Source organism: Myodes glareolus, chromosome X (genome assembly GCF_982192425.1).
Source record: "Myodes glareolus chromosome X, mMyoGla1.1, whole genome shotgun sequence".
Classification (NCBI taxonomy): Eukaryota; Metazoa; Chordata; class Mammalia; order Rodentia; family Cricetidae; genus Myodes; species Myodes glareolus.
This window is the reverse complement of record NC_142053.1, coordinates 44,772,991-44,800,303: the sequence shown is the minus strand read 5'-3', so window position 1 is coordinate 44,800,303 and position 27,313 is coordinate 44,772,991. Positions and strand designations below refer to the sequence as shown.

The 27,313-nt window shown below is 41.7% G+C and overlaps 1 protein-coding gene across 3 annotated transcripts in view; it reads right to left on the bottom strand.

Annotated features, from left to right (window-relative positions):
• Positions 1–27,313, bottom strand: part of Chrdl1 (chordin like 1) — a 143,281-nt gene that overhangs the window by 77,650 nt on the left and 38,318 nt on the right. For 2 of the 3 annotated variants that reach the window (XM_048441734.3, XM_048441744.3), the window contains exon 4: positions 1,593–1,738. In XM_048441734.3, coding sequence (XP_048297691.3) covers positions 1,593–1,738 — 146 coding nt within the window. The remainder of the gene's footprint in view (positions 1–1,592; positions 1,739–27,313) is intronic. The other variant, XM_048441750.3, reaches the window with a different exon arrangement.

The following is a 27,313-nucleotide window of genomic DNA, read 5'->3' as shown; positions in this document are numbered from 1 at the left end:
CATAACCTAGCTGTCTGTTGGGAGTGAATGGAAATGGGAATTTGGGTCATAGTCACTATTTATAACACTCAATAGAGTCTTTTTTCAAAACCAAAAAGATAGGCTCTCTTTTGGGGGAGTAGAAATTATACAAGGTGATTTTAATACCACAGCTCAGTCCCCTGTGAGGCAAAGGAGAGGAGTCACTTTGGAAGTTGCATCTGTTACTCAAATAATTTCAATTTCCTAGAATTCTACCTTTTAAATGTTATCTCTTAAGCCCTTTGCTTTGTTCTTGGATACACATCCTAGTAAGGCTTGAAAGACCATTAGAGAAATAACATCACAATACAATTCTCCCAGGTTACTGAGATACTGGATTTCCACTAAAAATCCCAACTGGAAGAGATTCTATCTATTCTATTAGCCTTGGGAATCCCCTGTTTATTTCCATAGTCAGTTAGTAAAGATGTTTCCAAGTTCCTTCTAGTTTCATTTTTTTGTTTATCTTTTTGTTGTTTGTTTTGTAGTTTTTGAGGCTAGGACTTGCTGTGTAGTTCAGTTTGTTCTCGAACTTGTAACAGTCCCCTAGCCTGACCCTCTCATGCTTCATTTTCTTAAAACATAATAGTTTTCTAATTCTTTACATACATACAATGTATTTTGATCACACCCTTCCCTCACTCCTCACTTAAGGCCTCACAGATTCACCCTCATCGACGGCCCCTCCCAAGGTCTTGTCTGTTTTGTTTGTAAACCACTGAGTCTATTTGTACCACTCATATACCCTTGGACATGAGGGGCCATATACCAGAAAGGAGCCCACCTACCAGGAGCCACACCCTTAAAGAAAACTGATGCCTCTCTCACCCAAGAAGCCACTACTTGACTTTCTCTAAGAAACCAATGATTGCTCCTCTCATGCTTCATTCTATATATCTATTTTACCATATTTTATTGTTCTGTCTAATAGTTTCTGGACTACACAATGAGGCAAGGATAAAGTTAGTAGACTTTATAAAGTATACACAGTAACGAATAGTGTCATGGGAATCACTGCAATCAGGCATTAACTTCACTTTCTCACTGTAGGAAATTGGGGATTGACGACCTATTAGTAATAAGATGAAAGAAATAGGGATGTGGTCCAGTGATGAAGTGCCTAGAAATAGGACAGAGACAAATATATAACCCACTCACTTTTTTCCTTGTTGTTTTTTCAAATTTGATCATGTAGCTCTAGAACAATGCTAAGTGTTCTACCTATGGCATTACTAAGACATCAATAACTGTGACTCCTCAGGTGAAGGGTTAAGTTGCATAACTCTTTAGGAAATGCAGTTGCTGATTAAGTCCAACAGCTCATCTTTGCCTATTTGAGCACTCTTAGGCTGAAAGCCTTGGATACAACTGACTTTTAGTTCGTTGGCAATTGCTCTCAAACTTGATGAAGATCAGGTAGTTTGGACAGGTCGGAAGGCTTGAGATGTAAACACACCTTATCTTCATTCAAACACCTTATAGGGTCTGCTTCACTGAATACATAAAGACAGAGATGGTTACTTTCCCATCTTGGTAGTGACCAGCAGGAACATTGAGATGCAGGGTCTTACCGAGCAGCTACACTGGGTGCACTGGTTGGGTTGCCGGTTCTGAAAAAGCCCTTCAGCCATGAACAGTTCTCCATGTTGGTAAGTGGTTCCATTATACTCACAGGACTTGCTGGTCACCTTATTGTTCACAGGTGGTAAGGCATCTTCTGGAACAGAGTGGAGGAGAAAAATACAAACCACATCAAGTATTGGCATACTTTCAAAGAATTTCATGATTCTCAACAGCAGATGGGGCTGTACTACATAGAGGGAGCTAAAACACAATCCTTGTTCCAGAGGTTAATAATTGTAGGTAGTAGTATTAGAACAGCCACAGAAGAGCTACAGCTGAGCATCTGGCCATTTTTTCTTAAGAATTAATTGAGCAGTACCTATGTGCCTGGCAGTATCATAAGCATTAGAGAAATGAGGACAAGGCCTTGTCTTGATTGTGATTATCCTTGGTCCAGAATGAATAAGATAATGACTTACCTAAAAGGGAGTTCACTCTACCACCATTTAGTCTTCTCTTAGACCTTCAGGAAAACCATCTATTGTCTATTGTAACTACCCTGGAAACATTATCCCTCATCATGATGTATACAACTTGTCATACATTTGTACATAGACATTTTTATATAGCTTATTATGTGATTCCTTTGGTCTCTGATTGTTGCTTATTGTTAATTTCTCCACCAAGTTAGCCTTCTTCCTTCACTCTCTTCTACATGTTGAAGAATTTGACTATAAAGGTTCAATTCTCATCTCCTTTTCTCCTCAAAGAATTGTGCAATAATTCTAGCCAATGCTCTGAACCTCTCGAGGTACCTGATGTTGAAAGCACACCATCTGGAATTTGAGTATCACCAGAACGTGTGTCTGTATGCTATGGCCACCCAGCACACTGTTTACAAAGAGGTCGCATATATATTAGCAAGAGTGATGCTCATAACCATCTATGAGTCAAGTGGGGTAGATTCTCCCCTTCATTTTTTATTGGAGAGAAACAAATTCTGAGACTGACTTCCCTGAAATAACAGAATTAGTTAATGATAAAAAGGAAAATCAAAACCGGATGTCCTGAAATTAAATTTCACCTTCTATCAACTTATTTACACCTGTGTATAAATTATTTTTTCATGTATTTCTACTGCACAGAGACTAGCAGGCAGTTGCCATATAGAAGAAAAGTTAATTTACCCAGTGCGTTTAAAGAGAATGATCTCTGGAATTTTTTCCACTGGGTTTTCTTTAGTATATTCTGTATTACATGAGTTTGCATACTCTTGGTCTTGTCTCTGTCTCTCTGTGTCCTCTGTCTCTCTGTGTCCTCTGTCTCTGTCTTTAACTTTCTCTCTCATACACACATGCACTGACACCATGTGCACACACAATAGTGCACACAAAAATAGTAATGATTATGCTTCAAGGTTGACTTACTCATTGATGTGTGGAAAGTGCTTTGCCACAGGATAGTGGAAGAGTGGTGAAATCAGAGGAACCATGGGTTTCTTTAGGGAGATGCTTAGGGAGCAGGGCAATTTTTTAATAAAAATATAATAAAAGTCCATATTATGTGGATAAATTATGCAGCACTAAAACTGTTGAAAAACAAACTGACATTGTTCATGAGATGCAGTAAAAATTATAAAGGCTAATAATAATATATGTCATAATAATATAACATGATGATTTTAAGTACATTATTTCATTGTCTTTCACCAATAACATTCTATTGTATATATGATTATGCCAATTTTATCAATGAAGAAATAAAGAATTAAGAAATGTAAAGCCCTGAGCATAGGTCAGTGGTAGAGTGCTTGCCTCCAAGTTCGATGTGCAGCGCCACAAAATTAATTTATCTGTCCAAGGTCATGCAACTTGTAATTGGTAGCACTAGGACATTGAATGATATCTGATTCTGAAATTCCTTCCTATCCACTATCAAGAAAAGTGCATATAATTACAAATTTGTAGCAAGCAAAGGGTCATTTAATTATAATCAAAGTCCAAAGCAACAGATCATGAGAGTGATGTTGTCTTACTAAAATTCCATGTTCGAAAATAGCTAGAAAACTGCACTTTTCATCAACTTCAATGATATGGCTAAAACTTTGGTTTTCTACTTTTCTGTATAAGTTGATCTAACCACAACTGTTCTTCCCTTAGATGTTAACTTCTTATCCATGAAAGCATAGCCTGCAAGAATAGTTCCTGAGTTTTGGCTTACAAAGAAGACCCCTTTAAGACATATTTCATCTCATACTGATTCACTCTCTGTCTAGGCCTTGAGTCCCCAGCCCTGCCATGTGTGCATGCAAGAAGACAAGTGCAGCTGGCACAAATGAGTGGAACTCTTCAGGGAAAGGACAGGAGCAGGGCCATTTGCCCCCTGGGTTCTAATTATTCCAAATCTCAGCATTTTGTGGTGAAGGAAATGTACACAGGCTATGCTTTCATGGATAAGAAGTTAACATCTAAGGGAGAGGTTTCTTCAGAGTCTTCAGAGTACTGCAGCACTGGAGTCTACTAATCTACTCAACGGAATATGAGGAGAGAGCAGAAGACAGAGGTAAACAGGAATCAAAAAAAAAAGAGAGAAATTATTGTCAACCTTCCACCAATTCTTATGTAAACGTCTCGGTATCTTCATTCATTTTACGCTAACATTTGTAATGGTTTAGGGGAAAACTTATGAAAATGAAGCCACAGATAACCTGAAAGAATTTGACCCACGTTACAAAGCTGCTCAGAGGAAGCGTAGACCATGAAATAGCTTTTCTGCCTTCCAGTGTGTGTTATTTTCACAAATGGTGCTAAAAATTTGGAATAGTATCTATGAATCATTATGGCAGCCCCAGTATCAACTCCCTTTCACTTTGCACAGGCCACTTTCTCTTGTTTGTGTTTAATTTTTCTATCTAAGAATGGGGCACATGTCTCAATTCTCCCTGAATCTTTATAGGGCCAACACAGCATGTTTCCCAACCACATGCGCAAGAAAAGACACCCCAGTCTCTATCCTCTCCCTTCCCAGATTTTCTGAGGTGGCTGGGCCCTGAACCAACTATCCTTGAAACATATTCAGTGTGCCTAGCTGAAAACTGGCAGGAAATCAGTGTAAACCCAAGCTGGCTCCAGGACCCCTCAGGAGAATACTGTAACAAAAGTATCCAGCCTGCATAGCTCTAGTCTCCCCATGTCCCATGTTTCTATTTAAATTCCCACAAAATACTATGAAAAGTAGTGGAAGAGAGGCACCATGAAGAAATCAGAACAGCATTGAGGCATATCATTACAGATGGACAGGAAAAGAAGCTATTTCCCTCTCCTTACATGAGGGATGACATTATAAATAAACAGAACTATGATTTCTGATGTGCTTAGACAACACTTCCTTACCCTAAATATTTATTACTTCTTTTGCTCTTTCCAAAGTCTAAAATATGGCAATTAGAGATTCATCCTGTTGCCTAAATGATTGTCACTTTGCAACTAAATTTTGTAATCCAGCAGACTTTCTTTGGAATCAAATACCCTCTCCAGAAGGAGGTAAAACTCAGCAGGTTGTCACATGTCTGGGAAGGCTGGCAGTTAAAAAAAATTCTGTAAGCACCTGCCCCCCCCCCCCCGTTATTTACTTTATTCTTACTTTCTTTTATGTGTGTACCTGTGCACATTTGTGTAGGTACTCCCTACAGAAGTACCTACACAAGGTACTTGTGTAGAAGATGCTGGATTTCCTGATGCTGAAGTTACAGGCAGCTGTGAGCCACCTGACTGGGAACTGAACTTGGGTCCTCTGGAAAGGCAATCAGTGCTCACAACCCACTCTGAGTGCAATGTGACCAACTGCCTCAAACTCCTGCTGCCATGATGGACTGTATCCTCAAACTGTGAGCCAGAATTAAACCCTTCATCCTTAAGAAGCTAATCAATGTGCCACTCTTCTATGAGCCAACAGACTTCATTAATACATGTCCACTTGGCTCCTCAGACAGCCGGAATCTCACAGGTTCCTACTTCATGCAACTAAGTTATCCAGTTGCTGCTACCCAAAGTGCCTTCAACTCAGCCAACTTGGGGGACTATCTGCTTTGCCTTCCAGAATTTGTGGGCAGAGCCTCCTCAGCTGAAATCTCCCTTAGACAGCATGCTACCCAAAGCGAAAATAGAGATTGCCCTCTTTCCCCATCAACTGCTGACACTCTCTGACTCACCAGAAAGGTTTGTTTTAATCTCCAAATAAATCAGTGTTTGCTGGGAGACTGAGTGCATAGACATGCACAGAATTCTGTTTTTTTTCTTTTTTGAAGCTCCTCAAACACAGCACCACTTTAATAATAAAAAAGTAAACAACTGCTTCACAAAGAGGCTCTATCTAGATAGTGGCAGAGAAGGGATTCTTGGACCTATTCAGGTGACTGTGAGTTGTGCAGAGAGCTCTAAGAATGTGGCTTTAGTGAGTTGTCACCTGCCTGGTGCTATCCTTCTCCGAGCACTCTGGAAACAAAAGCTTTTGTGGTGGTGTCTCTCTTCCCTCTTCTCTTCACCATCAGATTGTCGTTCTCTTAGTGGAGAAATTATAGCTAGTTAGAAATAGCTTTTGTAGGGCTTTTGAGGGTTAGATGCTAATCTCAAGAACCAATCCACCCTTTGTGTTGCCATTGCTCTCATTCTACTTTATTTTCATGGCCAAGCTTGAATGTAACTTCTTCCTGCTTTTCTGACATTTCACTGATACAGTGTTAGAAAATCTTCCGGCCACTTGAGAGGGCAAGAGGTCAGAATGAAGGGAGAATATGGAAATGCAATACAGACTTGGCAGAAGAGATTATAAAAAGCGAGATATAAGCAGCTATGAACTTTATATATTTTATGTACAATAGACTATACTTTAAACCGTATATATTCAGATTCACTTGTATTTTACTTAAGAAAACATGGAAAACTACACAAGAAAGTCATAATAGCTATGAATAAAATATATGTTGGGAGATAAATAGTTTTATGTGGAATAGTCTGATTTAGACATTTTAATGGGTATGATTAAATATACATTGATATATAATCCTATATGCATGAACTTTCACATTAATTTAAGTTCTTAAATGGTATAAATCTATTTTTCACTCAAAGATTATTTTGAAGACCATATTTCTAAAAATTCTATTTGAAGGCTGTGTGTTAGATAAGATGACCTAACAGCCCTGGGATTAGAAGTGTTTGTGATCACAAATGGCTCTACACTTCAACTCAGATCCTCATGTTTGTGTAGTAAGGGGTCTTACTAGATGAGCCATATTCCCAACTCTACAGTTGAGATTTCTTGAGCCCAATGTTTGTTTTCTGGCCAGAATTACTTCCCACAACCACATAGTAGATTCTGCTTTGGATCACTAGAGTGCTCAGACACGAGGATTTGAGGATCAGCATAGTCACAAATGTATTTGTGTTTGTGGGTGGTTTCCAAAGCCAAGGCAAAGAAAGAAAAGTTGAGCCTCTTTATGCACTTTCTCAATGTATTTCAGGTATCATTTCCAAACAAAGATGAGTGCTGTCTGTGCTGTTTTCCAGAAAGGATTGCATAAAGAATTTCCATTTAGGGTTCTGCTCTATTGACCCATTCACCTATCATCTTTTTCCCCCTCCATTCAAAGTCAAGCTCTACTTTCAAAGAAGTCTCAGCTAACCATTCTTCAATTGATGTTCACTGAGATGAGTGGAATTAGAAGCCAGCAGAATAGTTTGTCACTAGTGTTTCTAAATGGTAACCAATTGCTTTATGACTGGGTTTAAGATCTGCTGAAGAAGGAGTTCATGTCTAATATTGTCAACCTGCTCAAAGTCCTTGGTTAAGGAGATCCTAAGTCCTAGTGTGTTGGAACCTACTACCATTGCTAAATAGACACACTGCCAAACTGCCTTCTAAATATTTATTTTATACCCATAGTTTAGTGCTATTTTCAACTTTGGTCAGAGAAAGCTTTTGTCTTGTTTTGTTTTTAATTTTGTGTAGTAGGGGAAGGCTGTTTGTTCGTCCTGGCCACCCAGCTATCTTAGACCTGAAATAATCACACAGAAACTATATTAGTTAAATCACTGCTTGTCTCATTAGCTCTAGCTTCTTATTGGCTAACTCTTACATATGAATTTAACCCATTTCTATTAGTCTGTGCATCGTCATGTGGCAGTGGCTTACCAGCATAGTTTTGGCATGTCTGACTCTGACAGCTCCATGGTGTCTGTCTCTCTCTCTCTGCCTTCCTTCTCCCAGCATTCAGTCCAGTTTTCTCTGCCTACCTAAGTTCTGCTCTATCAACAGGCCAAGGCAGTTTCTTTATTCATTAACCAATATAAGCAACACACAGAGAGAAGGATCTCCCACACCAGTTTTGTAGTGACGTAACTGATAAGTAACTACTGAGTGCTCAGCTTTAAATGGGACATCTATATCAATTACCCTCAAAGGCCCAGGAAACACCATGGAAGATGGAATGGAGGGAATGTAAGAGCCAGACAATGAGAAACAGTGTTGTGCACAGCTATTTTCTACACATGATACAGATGAATTCATAAACTCAAAGTAACTATAGTAACCTACAAGTGCTTTGCACCAAATCAAGTTGGTCAAATCTCTAGTATGAATTAGGGAGGAGCTTACATCCTAAGAGAACAGAGGTTCTCAACCAGTGGGTTGTAACCCATTTGGTAAACATCTATCTCCTGCTGTGGGACAATGATCTGTACCCCGTCAATTGCATTTTAATAAAATGCTGATTGGCCAGGCAGGGAGTATAGGCAGAGCAATTAGGCAGGAAGTAGAGGTAGGGTGAAGAGAACAGGAGAATTCTGAGCAGAGAAAAGCTCAGTCTGCAGTCATCACTCAGACCCAGAGGAAGCAAGATGAGAATGTCTTACTGATCAAAGGTACCAAGCCACATGGCTAATACAGACAAGAATTATGGGCTAATTTATGATGTAAGAATTCGTTAATAAGAAAGCCTGAGCTAATAGCCAACAAGTTTATGATTAATGTAGACCTCTGTGTGTTTATTTGGGACTAAATGGCTGTGGGACCTGGTGGGACAGAAACATCAGTCAACAATCTCCAAAAATATTTACAATTTATAAAAGTAGAAAAATTACAGTTATGAAGTAGCAGTGAAAATAATTTTATGGTTGGGGTCAATACAACATGAGGAACTGTATTAAAGGGTCACACCATTAGGAGGGTTGAAAAGCACTGCTTTAGGAGATCTTGTTCAGGGATGGTTATTAGGGAAATAGATGTCTTTTTTCCTAAAGAATGCGACTACTGATGACTGATCTCACAACCATAAGCATGTGGGCAACCCTAAGTGGATTAAGTGGAATAAAAAAAGAAGAGGATGTGAAGGTGGGATGGAGCTGTATTGAAAATATCTCCAGGGAGTTTGAGTGGGGAGTTGGGGTGGATATGATCAAGAGATATCATATAGAAACATAAATTGACAAATAGACAAAAATATTCTTTAACAAATAAGCTGGATATTAATTCTAGCATTCAAGGTCTGAGGAAGGAGGATTGCTAAACATTTGAGGTCAGCCTGGTCTACATAGTGAGTTCAACAACAGTCTGATTTGCAGCATTAAATCTGTTCCAAACCCAGACAATAATAACAATAATAAGTATACTAAATGTATGATTTCCTTTCTGTCAAATGGATTGAAAAGATCAATCTGAGGAGACAGAAATTAGACTAGAGGATGCCAAGACCTGGGAATAAGGGTCAGAGTAGAGAGTGATCGCTAGTACATTAGCTGTGAGATAACTGTGTTTGCTCTGCATATGACAAAGCTCATTAGATTGTACACTTCACAAAGGTGAATTTTATAGTCTGTGAAAATGTCTAATAAAAATAGTACAAAAAAGACTGAAGTGCTGTACATCCTGCAATGAAGGCATATGAGTGACAAATGGGGCACTCATAGACATATGAAAGGTATATTGTGCCCTAGTGACAGGCAGGTGAAATATGAAAATACATTAAAATAAATGGAGAATTAGCCAAGGAGAGAGCATGGTCAATCCTGTGCCACCGTTTTACCCAGCACCCCCAGTACTCACCTTGGGAAATGGAGTCCAACTGATACACTGCTGATTTAAACAAAGGGACTGATGCAGGGAAGATATTCCCGCATGGAAAGTTAAAAAAACCCTCTGTGTGCACACCTTTAGCAAGACAAAGTGGCCTCTCAGCTCCCACCCCAGGCCCAGCCCCCAGTGGGGGTCCCAGGCCAGGAAATTCTTGTAGCAGATTCGACAGATCACTCTTCAGCTGAACAGACAGACACAACACTGTCCCAAGAAAGAAGGTGCCGAGTGAGCGGAAACAGTCCTCTGCGGCTGCAGCTGGAGAGAAGAGCGTGGAAGAGGGCGCTGAAAGCTCACACCCTGGTTAAATCCCAGTTCTCCCCTCCTCATCCGGACCCCATCTGCATGCTGTTTTTCATCTCATTTCTGTCCGTGTTTCAGCTGCTGTCAGGCAGTAGCTGACCCTGCCTGATATGCCCCTCTTGTCAGGCAGAAGGCTGGGAAGGATGGAAGCAAGAGGTGTTTTCAGATTGGGCACAGATTTGGGCTTTGGCAGCATCTTGTCTGTTCTTAGTTTGGTTTTGGGACCGGCTTGCTGAGTGATGAGGCTGCTGTAGTTTTGCCTTTCTGGATTCTGCTTCTAAATACTTTCTGTAACTGTATATGTGCATTTGTTATGAGAAGTTGTTTTTGCTTACTTTTACATTGCAGGATTTATACCATGCATAAAGACTGACCTGACTATCTATCTACCTTCCTACCTACCTATCTACCTACCTACTTACTTATCTGCCTACCTATCTACCTACCTACCCATCCATCTATCCATCTATCCATCCATCCATCCATCTATCTATCTATCGATATCTATCTATCTATCTATCTATCTATCTATCTATCTATCTATCTATCTATCTTTAAAAGTCCTGGGGTGAAACAAACTACAGGAAACAGCCTATTGACTATGACTCCCTTTACTTTTCAGATGGGACACCATCTGATAAGGTAAAAATATTTGAGCCCCAGTCTGTTCCAGCAGGCTAGATAGACTTAAGAGCTTACTATGTTCTACGCGAGTTCTGTCAGTTCAGCAAGGGCCCCTCTGCTGCTTATTTGCTGCCTTTTGGGCATCAGTGCCAGCCTTGCTTTGCTACTCATCAATTGGCCTGTGGACAAACACCCGAAACCAAAGCTATGCAGACGGAGGAGCATCACAGCATGACCCATTCAGGGGCATGACACACAACTCAACTCCTTCCCCTGAGGATATGTCATAGAGCTGAAGAATGCTCCCTGGTAGGTCTCTACTTCCTTACGCTCCTTGCCAATCCTGTCCTGACTCATGCTAGAACCAACCACCCCCACAGACTACCCTTTGCTTATACATATCCTCTTGAGCCCTTATGGTTTGTGAAATGCATTCTGATGGTTGCAGAAACTCTAGTGATCTGTCTCTTCATAATACATAGCACCCAATATCAAATATATTGGGGGTAGGGGCATGCACAATACTATATATGTATGTGGAAGCCAGAGGACAATTTATAGTGTCTGAGGATGGAATTCGGGTCGTTAAGCTTCTCAGTATGTCCTTCTACATGTGATCTCATATTTTCTAAGTAATCAATAACTACAAAGGAAACAAAACTCATGTCTTCTCTTTCTCCATCTCCTGATGGTTTCAGAACTGTAACAAGGAGCCATGTGAGGAAACAAACATGGTTTTGTGTGAATGTTTAGAGGCCATTATTAATTCTACTAAGATGGAAAGCATATACAGCCAGGTGCCAAATGACTCTCTATTTAAAGCTCAGATTGATGGGGTGAATCATGGCTTCCAAAAGTGATCATGAAGTGAGTTTCGAAATTTTGAGGGTACGAGAGCCCACATCCTTGAGGAAAAATGCTCAATGGGTTTTGCGAGATTTGGATCAGGCCATGATGCAAAAGAGGTGCCCTCACTGCTGAAAAAGAAAACTTGGGTGCTTCAGTACTTACCGCATCTCTGCACAAAACTTGGTCTACGTTCTCTGCATCCACAGTGATGCATATCTTTAGAACAGCTTTCTGGGGCTGAGGGCATTTATTCATCAAGTCTCCTCATAATCCAGTCTTCAGTTCAGAGGGAACCTGTACATTCTTCCCTGCCCAAATTTCTCCCACTTTCATCCGACAGCTTCCTCAGCTGCATTATTCAGCTCATGAGTTGTTCTAATCTTATTACACAAATCTCCTAGGATTTCCTCCAAGAGGGAATCGGAAATCCTCTTTTGTTTGACACATAGAAGCAAGGCCCCAAGATGCGAAGGGGACACTGATCTTAGGGTCAAAACAAGGATGGAAAGTCAGGACTTTCATTTTTACCTAGCACCACAAAACACGAGGACTGGAGAAGTCCTCCGAAGCTCAGTCCAACAACTGAAGCAGAAATTTGTTTTCAGAGGCCAGTTCTTCAATCTCAAATGCTCATGTGCACTTATAATATGTAGGCTAAAACACAAAACCCTTCCACTGTGGATCTGACAGTTGTGGAGTATTCCTTTGCTTCCAAGCTATGGGATTTTATGTTTTCTAATTCTCCAGAGGTATCTTAACTGGATTAGCAGTAGCAACGAAAATGTTAAAACTGTTATGCATGATTTGTAATTGTTAAGGACAGGCTTGTGGTAACATGTGTCGCTCTCTGCCTTTCTCCTTCCCCCGAATAAATTCCCTAAATGAGTTCTACTATTACTCCCTTAGTTCTAATCCCTTGGGATCTGGGATTTTTGAAGGCCGATGCCCCTTTGAAATGGACAAATTAGTCACTACACTCAAGCAGCACTTACAGAAACAATGCGAGGCATCTGGATGAGACAGTGGGGAGTTTGGTCAGGCATTCCTTTGGATTGCCTACAGCAGCATTTCCCAAGTCTGCTCTGCAGAGCACTACTGGTTCGCAAGATGCTCTGTGAAAACAGGTTTCTGGGTATCAAATAAAGTTGGGGAAAGGGTTACCATGTAGGTACCCCATGTCTCTCTCCACATGTTGAAGGATCTCAGGAGTGCCACAGTTAAGGAACATGCGTGAGTGCAACTGAGCATTTTCTCGGAACTCCTGGGCTCACTCAGAGCATCCAAGGAACAGCCTGTGTATCACACCTAACACCTACGCATTAAGAGAATTTTGATACTATTCATCACCTGTATACTATTAACTAGAGAACTTATGATCCCACTTCTCATGCTTAGTTACCTGTTTCAGATAAGACCCAACATGGACTTCTAGCAGCTTCTGTGTCTTTTCCCTTCCCTGACATTTTTACTTCTACTATAAAACCATCCAAAACAAGAGAAAAGCCCCCCCCCCACCTATGCAATACTGTGGAGTGTTGATTGAAACCACAGTTTGGTACTTACAATGATAATGCAATGACAGGAGGCACCTGGAGATACTAAGATGTCAAGCCCTGCAGCCTATAGTTTTTGTGTATATAACAAGAAGGCAGTGAAACGTTTTGAACAGTGATGTGATCCGGTGAGATTTTGTATTGTTGCAAAAGTGTTCTGGAATGACGGGAGGAGAGAAAATAAAGCTGGAAGTAGGACCTGTCTGACGATGGTTAAAAGAGCTCATTGCTAGCCCATTATCAGCTAAAAAAGAAAACCCACAGGCAGCACAGTACTTGAGAATTAATTGAGAAAATTTATCCCTAAACAAGCATTTTGTTGTGTTTGGTAAACTGCAAACATCAGCCTTCAGGAAGCAGCCCCTGAAGGCCTTTGGCAGAGTTCACAGAGAAAGAGGTGGCAGCAAAGGCAAAAACTGCAGGCTCCAGGACGCTGGAGCAAGGAGAACACTGTTAGGAAAATGCAGCGTTTCTCCTTCTAGTCTCCTTCTAGACACAAAAAGAGGGGCTCATCTCCCAGGTACTAGAAATTGCAGCATAAAAGAGAAAGTGTCATGGTTTTCCTCCTACGAAATTCCTTAAGAATGGAAGCCAAAGTCAGAACTACAGGAAGATTAATTTAAGAGAAGGAGAAAGAACAATGTTAGGAAATCCTAGATGCAAAAGAGCTCAACTCCAAAAAAAAAAAAAAAAACAAACAAACAAAAACCAGCCCCCCCCAAAATCCTCCACTACCATGGAATAGTGTCTTTTCTTTGGGAAACAGAGATATTAAGGGTAAAACCAACCAACCAAACAAACAAAAAGATAAACAAACATTCCCACTTTAAAAGTGGGAGTTATATTTGGAAGTCAGATGCTACTATGTTGTCCCATATCCTCATGCCAACATAAAGTTATTGAAAGGCAAGGTTACTGCAGGGGTCAGGTCTTAATTAAGCAAACAGGCTGTGTGGCTACCATTGGATTTTCCTAGCTAGAAAAGTAATAATGTTTGGTCTTTGTTTTATATCAGTAATTCCTAAAAAGAGAGCAAGGGGAATAGTTATCTGGTCAGAATGAGTTCAAACTCCCCAATCACGTTATGCTTGATTGAAAATCACTTCAAATAGCGAGTCAGTGTTGGGGGTGCAACATATGCAAATAGCATAGGCACAGAAAAGTGTTGGAAGTTTGAGATCCCAATAATTATAATAATCACATCCGTGCTCAAAGCTAAAATTTACAGACTAATGATGGTGATGGACAGCTCTGTGTTTGGGACTTCAAACTGATATCCATTAGATCTGTTGTCCCTACATATATCCACCCACTCAGGTAGGCACTCTTGTTACCTCTTGCTGAGATAAAACTAGGAATTGGTCAACTCAGAGACGAAAGCAAGGTCTGTGAGTCGAAGATCTATGAGCTTTAGAGATGGAGGTTGCGTTCTCAGAAAGTAAAGCCAGGACAAAAGAACAGCCACTCTAGTGATTTTGAAGGTTCTGCTCTGGAAAGGAAGCTGCAATCTCTTACAGGCAAACACATAGGTGGTCTGAAAATCAAAAGGGTCAGGACTAGAGGTGGAACACAATTGGTAGAGTGCATGGCTCAAATGAATAAGGCCCTGGGTTTGATCTCCAGCACTGCATAAACTGGACATGATGATGCACACCTGTAATCTTAGCATTTGGAAAGTAAAGGAAGAAGGATCAGAAGTTCAAGGTCATTCTCATCTAAATAGTGAGTTTGAGGTCAACCTACATAATACTGTATGTATGTATATATGTAGTATGTATGTATGTATATGCTTATCACTAAACTCCTACCATCCAGCACCGTTAGCTCTAACTAAAAACATGAGAAAATGCACTGAATTCCAGCGTAGGGTCCTGAGGTAGGGCTATTTCTCAGCTTCATCCTCGACTATAGCGATATTAGCAAATTATGGCTGCTAAAGGAGGGGGAGTCACTTTTCTTCGGGAATGTGGCCACTGGAGAGTTTCCTATGCTCAGGTGGACAGACCCACACCTATACATATGCAGGCAGCACAAACTGGATTCAGTGGATTATTAAAGACAAACGGTGGATATGAAGGCGGGAAAGTGAAGTTTTTGAATGTCCCAGACAGAGTGAGAGGGAGGATTTGGTTTAATATGATCAAGACACATGGCATACGTGTATGAAATTGTGGAAGAATAAAAAAAAAATAACATTCTAAAAAATGAAAATAATTTTCAAAAAGCAAGCAAACATGAATCCCCTTGCACTAGAGCGGTAGTTCTCAGCTACTATAAGATACTCACTGTTTCATGTGAAGGTTCAACGTGGAAAGGTAGTTCCTGAGGGGTTATGTGGCAATGGCTGGAGATAGTCTGGATGGTCATGGGTGGGGAAGGTGCTGCTTCCATTCTACAGGCAGAAGCTAAGGGAAGTTGGAAAGTATCTACAAAGAAATGGCACAGACCCAAACAATAGAGAATTGTCTGTCCTCGGAGTGGATGAGGACACCTTGACTAGAATCAGTCATTGCTAGGTTTGTACCCAATCTTTAAATATGCAAAGTACAGAGAGGGACTTCCTTATTTTAACAGCCCTACATTGACGCCAAAGTCATAGCTACTCTTCATGGCATGAGACACTTCTTTACATGTTTCTCACAGACAGTTCTCTAAAGCTGCATCATGTGAAACCAACTGCCCAGGAAGTCACAGCAAATGCAGAACATCTTTTATCTAAATGCCAGGCTTCAAACCTAACGTTACATGAAACAGCAAGAAGGTACACCTATATTTTCTCCTTTCTGCAACAAATAGTATTTACCATGAAAAGTAATTAAACATAAAAATAGAAAACAAAACCTTAAGCCAAGAAGTAACTACCAAAAATACCCACCAAGAGGGTAAGTGAAATTGTAGTATGTGTCAAAGGACTCTCAGTTTCCTGGTAGCCAGGACAAAAAAAAAAAGAGCATGTCACCATTTTAATGACTGCCTTTTACTTAAGAAGTGATATATTTTATTACTTATGCATGCATGCATTTCTCTGTGGGTATGTGCACGTGTATGCACAGAGGCCACAGGCATCTCCTGGAGCCGGAGTTACAGGCAGTTGGGAGCAGCTCAACACTGGTGCTGGGAAACAATCTCAGGTCTTCTGGAAGAACAGCCAGCTCCCTTACCCACGCCTTCTCTCTAGTCTGAAGCCCTTATTTTATAAGAGTGAATTTTGAATGGTTCAGTATTCAGAATAAGTGCCATGGATTACTGATTCTCATTTTACTGAATGCCATCTTCACATTCCTCTCCCTAGGATTCACATCTTAAGTCTCTGTGTCCAGGAGAATGTAGGTACCCTTAAATATGGGTCCAGAGGTCACATGAAGTACAGAGAAAAAATAGGAGGTATGAGAACTGAATTTGTCACATTTCTTTATCTTCAAACGTTTCCAAAGGCAGGAGTAGTTTCCTACATTACCAAGTAGTACTGTGAGCGGCAAACATTTCAATACTGACGGTGTCGTTTAAGGCTTCAGTCGAAGATTCAGCCAGTGTGAACTCCTCCTATAAAGAATCCCCCTTATGCTAGACACCCCGTGTTCATCAAATTCTCTTAGGGACCCTGTTACAAACACCACATTTCATAGACTTCCTTGCAGCTAGGCACCTTGTGAACGTTGTCAATAAAATTTGGTGGAGAATGACCCAAGCGCCTTAGAAGAGTGACCTGTCAGATGCCTTGCATAATTTCCCTTTTCTCTCTCCCACACTGAAGGCCACAGGCAAAAGACACAACAGAGGACTCTGAGATCTCAGAAGGGTGAGAGGGCTAAAGACAAGGACTCAGGCTCCTGAGATAATGGCACGCTGCCCTTGTATGTAGAGTCACGGAGCATTTGCATTGAAGACCAGTAGAGCAATTAGCTTGCCCGGCCGATTTTGTGTTTTCCTGTGTAGTCTCCTCCGCCAAAGCCATCACTTCAGTTCCTCAGACAGCCGCCTCACCACCTATGCTGTCTTTTAATTTCCGTACCTCTTCCATCTTGACAACTGTTCTCCATGGCAGTAAAGGAAGGAACTGCCTAGAGTCATTGCGCTCAGAATTCCCTCTCTGATTCAAATTTCCACTAAAAGTAAATAAAAGTGAAATCAAAACCAGAGACACGGGAGGTCTAATTGTTCTCAGGCTTGCTGCCCAATGGCAATCAATGCTTGGATCCAAAGGCATGTAGGACCTGGATCAGCGGCCTGACTTCATATCCATGGCTGGACTACACAAGATTTTAAGTACGGCTTAGTGTACCAATATTTGAGCCCCTCGGCTGTGTTCTCAAGTATCGATTTCAATGGCTATTATGAATGAGAGAAGCCAGGTAGAGTTTTGGCGAAAAGACAAGTAGGCCAACCAAAAAGGTAGGCAAGAAAAGGCATCAGGAAAAATACTAGGAAGTAGCTCTTGAAAGCAGATGTTTGTTAGGGGCACTGAACAGCACTTCCTTGTCCAGGAACATGATAGTTTTGTATTTCCCTGTCTCTGAGAAACAGGTCCCGAGAAGAGGTGACTTCCTTCCGCCAGTGACACATGAGCAAAAGTCATTTTTCATTCCAAGGCAAAAAACACTTCAGACCAGGACACCAGTTACTACCTTACTAGTTGCTATGTTCCCCTCTCAGAACATTGGCACTAAACCCTATATGGCAAAGCTCTGCCAGTCAGGGCCCATGGTAAGGATCAAAAGAAGAATTCACCTAAGATGGACACCTTTATGTGTTTTAAGTTCTAAAGTTTGCATGTTGTTACTGTATCCTCCTTTAGCCAGTCCTCATCATCACAATGTGTCTACCACCTTTGAGAAATGGATTTGATAGTCCAAATGGGAAGAAACTATTCCTACAATGTCTGTCTCCTTCCCCAAAGGAAAATGAAAACACTCCAATCTTCAAGATGGTCCTCACAGATTCTAGCATGGGAAACTAGGTTTCACCTGGCGATTCAGGTTATTTTGTGTCTAGAAAGGAGGTGTGAGCTAAATGGACTCAGAACTTCTCTTTGTAAATAAAGTTTTATTGGAAGGCAGCCACAGCCATCACTTGCATGCTGTCTATGGCAGCTTTCACACTGCAAAGGAAGTGTTGTAGCAAGAGGTGCCTGCAAATGCTAAAATATTTACAGGAAATATTTCCTGTATTTCCTGTATAAAAGAAAATGCCAGTCCTGGCCTAGAAGAAGCCAAATGAAAACAGATCCATGGAGGCTCTGGAAAACAAATTGAATATGCAGCACCACTCAAAGTAAAGAGGACATATTCTCGGTAGTTATGTTGCCAAAAGCACACACAGACCAAGGGTTGGTACTGGTAAGATTTTAATTTGTGCTTCAGGCATTTTTTTTTGAGAGAGGCAGACAATGAAAGTCCTAATACAAATGATTTCCAGCAAGCACATTGTTAAAGTTCTGCTGTTTATATCGAGGCCCCAGTACCAGCATGGGGACAGAATCTGAACAAAGGATATACACAGTATATGTCAGGATTAGTGAACCTGACAGTCCTCAGGATGACTCAGTGGAAAGATGCTTAAGTGCTTATTCAAAATGATTCACTGCCCAGAGAGTCCATGGGAAGTCAGCCTCTTAGGCTAAACTGGGTGTTACAATTTGTCCACCTCCCTGAACTCAGCACAAGGCAGGCCATTAGCAAGGAAGCAAGCTCTTGGAGGGTCTGTTGTGGGTCTCGGCATGCTGGATGTGGGCTCTGCTGTGGCCACTGGCTGCCCTCCGGGGGTGGGGGTGGATATGGTGTGGCTGGAATGCAAGGAATCCTGGGCTGGCTTAGCAGGCACTCCAATTGGCTTGGTGTTCTACACGCTCCGGAGACTTTCTCCAGTGTCCTTGGCATCCGACGCCTATACTTAGGCTTCAGAATTTTAGGACTGGGTGGGTCTCTGGAAGCCTTCTATCTCAGGACCAGATCACTTCTTCATTAGGTGGTACCAATAAATGAGCAGACCATGTGCTACAGATGGGGCACAAACTATTTGCCTCCTTGTTTGGGCCCGACTCTTGGCAGGACTGCCTGGCTGCAGCAACTTGACCTTTGGTGGCTGGTAACAGGTTTTGCTTCAGTTCAGCCAGGGCTGAGTTACCATTGGTTGGCTCGGGGTTAAGGGCAAAGGGCTGGGGTGGGAAGCGAGAGGACAGGGATTAGAAGAGGATACTTTGCTTCTACCTATACCCTGAATTCTCCTCATTTTTACCATTAGATTCTGGGCTTAGTTTAAACTCAGCACTTTGTATCACTTTCTAGAGTGATCAGAAAGATAAATTCCTCCAAATTCTACCCTGGACACATTTAGTTCTAGGTTATTTTAGAAAGGTAGAGAAGAGAGGGAGTTGTGACAGGTCCCTGATTAACAGAAAGTGACAATTAGTTCAGCAAATCAAGGCAATTCAGAATGCAGAGGGTCTGGGAGCCCAAAGTACTCTAGCCTTTCTGCCAGCCTGCCAGCCAGCTTCCCAATGTTCGCTCATCTGTACCTAAACACCTAGGTGGGCCATGGGCACAGGCAAAGATTCCATGTCTCCCTGGGCTGAGACAGCATGGGCTCTGGACAACTCAAAGCACTGCAACACAATCAGTTTTCTGCAAAATATAGTGCAAAAGATGACAGGTCACACGATGGCCTTAGAGAATCTATGAACCTTTGTCCAGGGTCTACTTTCTGTCTTAGCACGTGAGGAGGGAAAGGCAGACCTGGACTCCAATATATTTCCAAATGATATAGGGTGAATCTCAGTTGTGGATTGTGAAGACCATGGAGGTGAAGAGAGCATTCACTTTTGAAAACCTCATCTGAAAGGAAGATGTGGCTGAAGCACCATCCAGGAAGCCGGCAGACTGGGGTTTCAGGCTACTTGAATGTGCCTACAGAGTAATGTGACTTCGGGTAGGTTACAGCCTTCCTTAAATAAATTATTGGACTTGTTAAGTGTGAAGAGAGAGAGAGGGCTGAAGAAAACATCACTCCAAGGTATGATTTTCTGTGCTCATGGAATAGATAGTGCCTGCTCTTAAGATAGCTGTAAAGAACTAAACAAATGGGTAGAAGGTATAAAGCTAAGCCCAATGCAGGATAAAAGCACCCAAGGAATGAGATATAGCGGTGCCATGCAGGGCAGCAGTCACCAGTCATTTGGATCAGTTTACAGTTAAACTAATTACCATTAAACACAATTTAAATGCAGCTTCTTAGTCTCACAGTAGCCTCAAAGCATATCAAGTGCCCAGTGGCCACATGTGTTTGTGGCTGCTGTAATGGGCTGTGTCCACTGCTGCACAGAGTTCCACTGGGCAGTCCAGGCAGCGCTGTTGCCAAAGTTATCCAGAGAACACAGAACTTCCCTTTTGTGCTTCCCGGGCCTAGGTGGTGGCTCAGCTGTGACCAGGGCTGATTGTCTGAGACGGTGGTTGGCTCTGTGTGTCTGGTCTCGATTATTGCCTTGTTCAGGGAGCTGAGCAGTTCCACACTGTCCCCTTTGTCTCTCTGTTCTTTTGATCTTTCCCCACGGGCCTTTAGGAAAGCCAGGCCCATCCAGTCCTCTCATGAAAAATTCCCTTTTAAGTAGACCTATGAATAATCTAGATAATCCAGGAATTCATAAATCTTTTAGAAGCTGCCTGGGCTATTTGCTCAAGAGGCATTGTATGCAAAGTCCACAAAGACGGGTTTGACTGATCAACGGTATCAGCATTATGCTTACTAGTTTAGAGAAATAAGCATGGCCAGGACTAAGGAGAAAGGCCTTACATGTTCCCTCCCCAGCACAACAAATAGAATAGGAGAAATACCCAGGGTCATCCTGAAAACGGATTTCAAATCAAAACAAGTCAAACAAAGGAAAGCAAATCAAGCACATGGGCTCCCCAGGGTCCCTAGAGCTTGAGGGATGTGTGGAGGTGGGGGTGGGGGTGAGAATGAATGTGTACATGTTCCTAAGTAGATATGAGAATCACATGTGTGGGTGTGGGGCAGGGGTGGGAAGAGTTGAAGGTATTTGGGAGTTAGGGCTAGGCAAAAGCGGCCCTGCCTTTGAGGAGTCTCTGTGTCTTTCTGTATAGAGAGGAGATTTTAACTTTTGTCAAACACGCTCCAGCCCAGATTCTGTGAAGGGGGGGCAGGGAGGACAGTGTCATAACACAGAGAGTGTTAATGGCTGCTATTTTAACAATCTAAACTTACTACCCCAGGGCGCCAGGAGAAGCTAAACAGTCTTACTGCGAAGGATGCAATTTTTAAAAATCAAACAAATAGCTTAAAGGCACACTCACGTTGAACTTGTGCCCAACGTAGTGTCAATCAACGAGTTTCCATTGAAGGCTGGACAAGCCTAACCCTCTTCCAAAGAGAACACAGAAAACATTGTAAGTTCACTTTGGGGGCAGCTGGATGATCTTATGTATCCTGGCCTTCCCAGCGTCCCCCCTCCTTCCCTCTGATCCTGCTCTTCCCTTTCTCAGGTTCAGACTTTTGCTCCTTTATCCAGCCCCTCCTAATTGAATTTCTTTGTAATGCATCCTTGGCTCTGAGCTGACTGTTGTGGGCCTTCTGTTTTGTTTTCCCATACAGCAAGGGCAGATGTTCAACATAGATTGACACTTTAAAAATATTTACCTGTGTATGGATTTATGTATTTCTTGTGGTGCTGGAGACAAAACTCTCTCCACAAGCGAGACAAGCATTCTATTACTAGGTTGTGTCTTCAGCACTATTTTCTTTTTTGACACGGGGTCTTCCTATGTAGCTCAAGTTAACTTTGAACTTGTAATGTGGCCCAGGCTGGCCTAATACTTTTGATTCTCCTTCCTCAGTTTCCTGAGTGTTGGAATTGCTGAGATGAGCTATTGTGTCCAAATCCAGTTTAAAAGAAAAAAGCTTTCTACCTGTCTTGTGTGCTAGAATCAAACAAAATACCCAAATACATGCAAAACAATGTTGTGGTCCTGCATGAGAACATCTACATTCTGACAGCAAAATGGTAAAAACTCCATTGTCCAAGAGTTCAGATGCCTGAGCATATATTTGAAACTAACTAGACACAGTCAATAACTCTTAGCACACAATCCTCTCTTTGGTCAGAACATGTTTTCACTTCTCCATACTGAACTCTAGCCCCATGGCCTGAACAACAACAACAACAGCAACAAAATACTTAATTTTATTGAAGGCATACTATTGTCCAGATAACATTTGTGCTAAGCCACTTATAAATTACTTAAGGCAATCCTCACAACAGTCACTGAGATAGGGATGGTTATGGCATCTCTCTCTCTCTCTTTCTCTCTCTCTCTCTCTCTCTCTCTCTCTCTCTCTCTCTCTCCCCCTCCCTCCCTCTCTCCCTCTCTCTCCTCTCCTTTTCCTCTTCCTCCTTCTCCTCCTCCTCCTCCTCTTCTTCTTATTCCCCCTCCCCCCTTTATGCAAAGTCCATAAGGGAAGCAGAGATTGATTCTCCTTGACTTGGAAGTACCATTGGAGCAAAAGCTCTTTTATGGAGCTCTGAGACAGTCCCTGAAGACTCAGTCTATGCTATTGGAAGAAATGCTAGTGACAGGCTCCAGCCAGAGTATGAATTAGCGAAAAGGGAGGGAGCAAAGCAGTCCTAGCAGGCAGACAGAAATTATGATAGCCTAATCAGCACACACGCACTCAGAGCAAAGAATGCCTTAATTTTAGTGAGCTAGTTAGAGAAGGAGTCCAGCCTAGCCAAATTAAAGCACTCTCTTCATTCACGATTTCAAGGACATCCCCTTATCTCTGAGTGTGCTCCCAGTATCACCCCAGGAGTCTACGAAAGGGCTGTCTAGGTTTGCTAAGTCAGCTTTATGGGGAGGTACACTCACTGAAAGTGCCTAACAGAACCTAATCAGAAGAAAGACCAGATGCCGGGATGCTACTGACTGCTGTGCCTTCTTCAAGGCTGTCATGAAACCTGTCACCGATCTCCTTGCAATCATACACATCATTCCCCTGGAGTTGGAGGTATATGGTCAGTGTCTGTTTCCACTGCTGCTAGCATCAGCATCTAGGATATCAAGCACCAAACGTCAAGGCTCTCATTTTACCATGTGGAGACATGTTCATATGCAGTACTGGGTCCCGGGGTTTAAACTTCTTTCCCCCTCGGGGATGTAATGTCGTCTTGCTTACATGTACTTGTTATGCTTTGCATCTGAAAGGTCTTCCCTAGACCCATACTTTAGGAAATTTAGTGTCCAGTCAGTGCTATATTGGGAGGCTGCAGAACTTTTGGGACACAGGGTTTAGAGAGACCGGACTTTGAAGGTATTATCTACTTCAGGCTCTGATCTGGCTCCATGTCCCATTGTCTATGCCATGAAATAAGCAGCCACTCTAGGCTCCTACCTTCACAATGACCCATACCTTCCTACCACTCTGTGTGTCTATAAACCTTTGTCTTCAGTGGTTCATGCCATCTCTGAAACTGAGAGCCAAGATGAATGTTTCCTCCCCAAAGTTGCTTGGCAGATATTTTGTTTCAGTGACAGAAAAGTAACAAATGGACTAGTGCTACTAGCATTTATCAAAATAATGTCTCACATCATCTTCCCCTTTTTCTTGTCAATACAAGTCTCAGTTGTAGCAAGAATTGTCACACATTTTACAATTTGATCAAATGGGTGCAAAATGGCTAACGTACTCAGTAAAACTTACAGAGTGAACTGTGGTGAGCCAGGTCTAGATGCTTGCCTTTTATCTGGTTAATAACCTTTCCCCTATAACAACACAATCTAGCTTTATGTGAGGGGGAGAGCCTGATCCTTATTAGAACTCAATTTCCCTCTCTTCTAAAAGGGGTCTTGCTCAACTTGACTTTCTGAAAGCCAAAAGACTCCCTCTGAATCACTGACCTAGGCCCGGAACTAGATGCCTTCACCCAGATATCAACATACTGTGCCCCTCTGCACCGTGGAAATCCTGCTTCCAATTGCAGCCCGATACCTTCTTATGAATTCAAAAGTCCTCTTAGAAAACAAATCCTTCTGTGAATCTGTAGACTTCAGGCCTGCTCCACTTTAACTGTTGGCAAAGGAAGGAAAAGAGACTAAAAGGAAAAAAATCAAGAAAAGGATGGAGAATGAAGAGGAAGGAGAAGAGGAGAGGGATCGAGCAAATGAAATACCAAGAAGAACAAAGCCATACAACGGGGACACAGAAAAACATATGCACATGCACTATGCTGGGTTCCCAGATGTCAGCGTCCTTTGATCACCTCTGCCTCCAGTCACACTATTCCAAATGCATGAAAGCTCCATGTAATTGAGCTATGTAATCCTGAGAAATATGACATGTACAACGAAAGCACAAATGTATAGTTGCATGGATGATTTTACACCAGTTTCCCATATCATCAGCAGGCGGATGTAGTAAGTGCCACGTCAGCCCCAGTCAGTGCTTTCCCTATATACTGGGGGTTGTTACCATACTAACTGTTGTGACGCACACGCACATCTCGCTTATAGTCAATATAAAGACTGAACTGCAATATACTGACTTTCAGCTCTTGTCTGCTTCCCTCCTCAAGCCTGGAAGTACCTCCTAGGGACTTTCTCTTGCCGAAGCTCATTTCTGTCTATGTTCCCCTTTTGGAGACAGAAGGCAAAAGTCATTAATCTTTCTGAAGCTGTTGAAGTCCCCTTGGTATTTCTTTCAGCAAGCTCAGTAATTACAGTTTTCCTTCAACATTGTCTCATTGGCTTGATAATCTAATCCCTTAATTATCTTTTTATAATAAAAATCATATTGAATGGTTCCAGACATGATTTCCCTCAGAAAGCTACGACAGAGAAAGTGCCTTCAGAAATTTATTCCCCCGGATGAAGGGAAACAAGGGCACGTTTCTGGGACTGTGAATTTCCCTAGAGCAGACGACAAGCTTCTGCTAATCAGTTTCTAACAGAAGTCTCCCCGACAGTTCCTCACAGGTGGAAATATGGAGTTTTGTGCTTTTTAAAATTCAGCATTTCACAGCCATTAGTGCTAGCTGCCACCTGCCATGGCTGTCTTTGTCATAGTCGCTGTTGCTTTGTGGGCTCTTCTTAATCCCACAGGGCACGTGTTCTGAAAAACCAACATTTGCTAGATTCCTCCAAGAGTCCTTGGTTATCTCATAATTTCTTTTTCTATGTTTTGTTACCTGCACTTCCAAAGCTTCCTCACAACACCCCTTCTCAATTAAAAACGGGTATAGTTTGTCAAACTACTTAGTATATACATCCAGACTCTGAATTCTAACTCCAAGTGCCAGAAAGAAAGAAGAAAGAAAGGAATATAGAAGGTAAGCGAGGAGAGAAGAGAGTGAGGGGAAGGGAGGGGGTGAGAGGAGTGGAGTGAGGGAAGGAGAGGAGAAAGGGGAGGGGAGGAGAAGAGAAAAAAGGTGTGGAGAGAAGAGGAGATGGGTGGGGAAGGGAGGAGAGGAGAGAAGAGGAGAAGAGAGGAGAGGAGACGAGAGATGAGTCATCATGGATGAATTTTGAAGACTATGTTACATGAAAGAGACCAATAACAAAAGATCATACAAATGTCTAATTCCACATATGTGAGATACTTAAAATATTAAAATTCACACAGAGAGACTATTGTTAGGCATTCGTCAGAAGCTAAGCAAAGATGAAGTGGGGGATTCGAGTTTAATGTATGCAGAGTTTCAGTCTGGGAAAAGGAAAATATTCTGGATAAACATAATGCTGATGATGCTTATATAACAAGGTCTATGTTCTTGAATGACACAGAACTGTCAACCTAAAATGGCCTGATTAATTGTATGCCATGTATATGTATATTTGCATAATAGAAGAGAAAGAATGAAGTAACCAAAACTTTAAAAATAAAAAGAGAATAAACAGGAAGGAAGTCGGGTAAGAAGGAAGTAGAAGAACGTCTTCCTTATCTTTGCTTTTTAACTGTCATTTCCCTCCCACTGATGTGAAAATACAAGTTAGGCATGGTGGCATAGACCTGCCTGCAATCCCAGCATTCCAGATGTGGAGGTAGCAGATGCTTCCTGTGGACAACTTGGATTGAGAGGTTTTCCTTAGAAGATGTGTATAGATCCTTTATATTCTCTACTCAATTCTGAAAGGAGACAACTTCTCAAAACATATCATAAGCAGACACACAGATATGGCTGAATCCCTTCTCATCCCTCAGGCCTTAGTGTGCATGTGGCAAAGACAAGGGACAATAAACACATCAAGACACTTACAAACTAGAATATTTGGATGGCCAAATACAGAGAGGAGGTGTATTTTGGAACAGATTTCAATCTCTGACACCCAATGTCTGCTAGTTGAGAAAGTTGCTTTTAGGGAACAGCTGACAGTGTAAAAAAAATCTAAATACAAAAATCAGAAAAAAAATCATTCTAATAAAGACTGTTATTTATTTTAGTGACTGCAAATAACCTGGCAGTCCTTTTAGGTTATAGTCATTTTGTATCCAAAACCCTGAACTGAAACTCTTTGGCTCTAGGCAACAGATAGCAAGGATATTTGGTTACTTTGAGAACATATTGGTTTTATATTAACCCCAAAGTAAAAGTTGAGAGCTGGCAACATATTCTAGAAACTACTATGTCCTCTGCCATGAATAGAGAACTTCCTGTTGTTAAGCAGAGGCTTGGTGCTCTTTAGCACTGGCTCCCCGGGAGAGCCTGACTCATTAAAGCTCCTACAATCCCAAAAGGACGACGACACCTGACGTTAACCTCTGGCCTACACACACAAATATGCATGTGCACACATGCATACATACCCCAATGCACATACTCATAAGAACACATACATGACAGATGAATGAATATATACAGAATCTAGGTTTACACGAGAAGAATATTGTTGAAATGATGACATCCTTAGGTGTCCGAACGTGGCAGGGAAATGGGGATGCACAAGGCTGATATGCTGGCTTAACAGGACTTGGGAGCACAGATCACAGGAAACCGATGTACTAAGCACCTCTTCTGCATACTGCAGTAGGGGACAGGCCCTGGTTGAAGAGTGAGGCCCGCAACTAGGATGAAAACCCACTAAAGGGCATTTCACTAATCCATTCCTTAAAATACCCTAGATGTGACTCTTATTGCAAACCAAGTGGAAAACAGACTAAGTTGAAAACACTGATTTTATTTCAAACTATGTTGATTGCTTTTCCCTTTGAGAGTTACATTTGTTTATCAGCAGAAATTCCTGGGCTAATTCCGAGAAATGCCATTCATTTCT